This window comes from Pan paniscus, chromosome 9, assembly GCF_029289425.2.
Source record: "Pan paniscus chromosome 9, NHGRI_mPanPan1-v2.0_pri, whole genome shotgun sequence".
In the NCBI taxonomy this organism is placed as follows: Eukaryota; Metazoa; Chordata; class Mammalia; order Primates; family Hominidae; genus Pan; species Pan paniscus.
This window is the reverse complement of record NC_073258.2, coordinates 57,573,958-57,576,472: the sequence shown is the minus strand read 5'-3', so window position 1 is coordinate 57,576,472 and position 2,515 is coordinate 57,573,958. Positions and strand designations below refer to the sequence as shown.

Genomic DNA, 2,515 nt, shown 5'->3' with positions numbered 1-2,515 from the left:
AAGAGAAATAATTGGTATAATAACAATGTCAATAATTAAGTGTAATACACACCGTATGTGAAGTACCAGCTGTGTGCTAGGAACTTTGCAAAGCTCTATATTTATAATGTTATTTAATCTTCACAATCAGTCCAAGAGATAAGAAACTACAAGCGCATTTTGAAGATGAGGAAACTAGGTACAAAACGTGAAATAATTTACCAATGACAACAGTTGATTATCACAGAAACTAAAATTATTAGTCAAACTGTTTGAAGAGTCCAGTTACTAATCAGATGCTTATATAGAGCAGGCAGTGAATTATACTGGTGTGAAATGGCTCTAGTGGTCCAAATGGATACGGAATTCATGGTAACTCTGCTGGTGCTACCCTTCCCAGTAGAATGCAGAGAAAGTAGAGTGCTAAGGAAATTATCCAGTCTTAAAACCAAGAAAAGTATCCTTGCTATTTAAACTTTGACACTGTTTCCAGATAATCTGTGCAGCAAATTTGAAATGTAAGATAACAGATGTTGAACTTTAATATAATTCAAATATCACACGATTTAAATAAAACAGCTAGTTCCCAATGCTGTTTATTTCATTATTGATGAAGCTGTGTTGTTCAGAGAGGAGTAAGATTCTCTCTCTCTCTCTCTCTCTCCTTTTCTTTTACAATTCAATGACATAAAATTTACCAAATGCATTTTATGTGGAAACTATGGAAAACGACACAGTGGATGAAACATACCCTGAGTGATGTTGAGCAGCTAAACTACGGAATTTGGCTTTGTCATTTACCACCAATGTGACTCTAGATAAGACACAACTCAAAGTCCTGGGTTTTGCCTCTGTCTAGGGATTTTTAGGTTATTTGACAGCCAAACATAACTTTTCTATAATTCTCTTTAGTGCATTTTTTACCTCCTGATTTCTTAAGCTATAGATCAGTGGGTTTAATGTAGGAATCACTACCACATTAAACACAGAAGCAACTTTATTCATATTCTGGGAATGGCTTGACTTGGGCTGCAGGTACATAAAAATGATTGTTCCATAAAATATTGTGATGGAGGTCAGGTGGGAAGCACAGGTAGAAAATGCTTTCTGTCTCCCTTCAACAGAATGTATCCTCAGGATGGCAAAGAAAATGAAACCATAAGAAATCAGCACAATTACTAGAGAGCAGAGAGTATTGAACCCAGCAATGATTAACAACATCAGCTCTTTGACATGAGTGTCAGAACAGGCCAGAGCCACTAATGGAACATCATCACAATAGAAGTTGTTGATCACGTTGGAATCACAAAAAGACAAGTGGAATGTCGCCACTGTCTGTACAAGTCCCACAGTGAATCCATACACATACGTGCTAGCAATCAGTTTAATACAGAGTTTTCTAGGAATGAGAATGACATAAAGTAAAGGGTTACAGATGGCAACATACCGATCATATGCCATGATTGAGAGCAAATATAATTCACAAACTACAAATGTGATGAAGCAGCATACCTGAATGGCACATGCATAAAATGTTATACTTTTAACTTCACACAGAAAATTTACCAAGGTATTTGGGGCGACAGATGAAGTAAAAGAAAAATCAACAAAAGCCAGATGGCTGAGGAAAAAATACATGGGTGTATGAAGCTGAGGACTGATTTGCATAATCAAACCGAAATTACCCATAAAGCTAGCTAAGTATACTACAAGGAATATACCAAAGAGAGTGACTTGAAGCTCTGCATTATCTGTGAGCCCCAAGAGGATAAATTCATACACTGTTGAATGATTGCCTTTGGCCACTGAGTAGGTATAAAAGTTTTCTTCCAGAAAACCCTTTAGAGCACACATTCTGAGTAATCGTGTTCCCAGTGGAAAAAATCAAGCAGATGTTAGGAGATGATTCTGACCCGCCCTGATCTTATGTTGAACACATTGAAAGGAACATCTTCAGGCTAGTTCTGCTTTCAGAATAAAATAATTTGTCCCAAGTAGAAATTCCAAAACATGCATTTCTGTGGAGATTTGTAAAGATAGAAAGATGACATGTTAAAGGTTTACATAATTGAATGATCTATGTCATGTCTTTCTTTTAATAAGAGAAAATCAAGATAGAGAGTTATTTGAACACAGATAACAAAAAGCATTTTAAAATTACTGGGACTGGACGTGGTGGCTAACACCTGTATCCCAACACTTTGAGAGGCCAAGGCAGGAGAATCACTTGATCCCAGGAGTTCAAGAACAACCAAGGCAACGTAATGAGACCTTGTCCCTATTAAAAAATATTATTTTAAATTAGATCACTTTAAATAAAATTGTACTAATTCTTCTGGAAAATTTTAATTCACAGGAAATAATAAGTTTAAAAAAATATTGCACAGTAGGTATATGAAAAGTCCTAAAAAATTATGGGTACAAATAAGCTCTTTATAATACATTCAGAATTTTTTTTATTTTTATTTTTTCTTTTATCTATCAATAATTCTTAGTTTTTCTTCAATTGCTATGTACTATTTGTGAATTAAAGATA

At 34.9% G+C, this 2,515-nt stretch overlaps 1 protein-coding gene across 1 annotated transcript; it reads right to left on the bottom strand.

The window, feature by feature from the left end:
* Positions 1-849: 849 nt before the first annotated feature.
* LOC112438846 (olfactory receptor 5AL1) lies at positions 850-1,833 on the bottom strand. Its single transcript, XM_024927455.2, has one exon. The coding sequence runs from the start codon at positions 1,831-1,833 to the stop codon at positions 850-852; it is 984 nt and encodes a 327-aa protein (XP_024783223.1).
* Between the last annotated feature and the right edge of the window lie 682 nt (positions 1,834-2,515).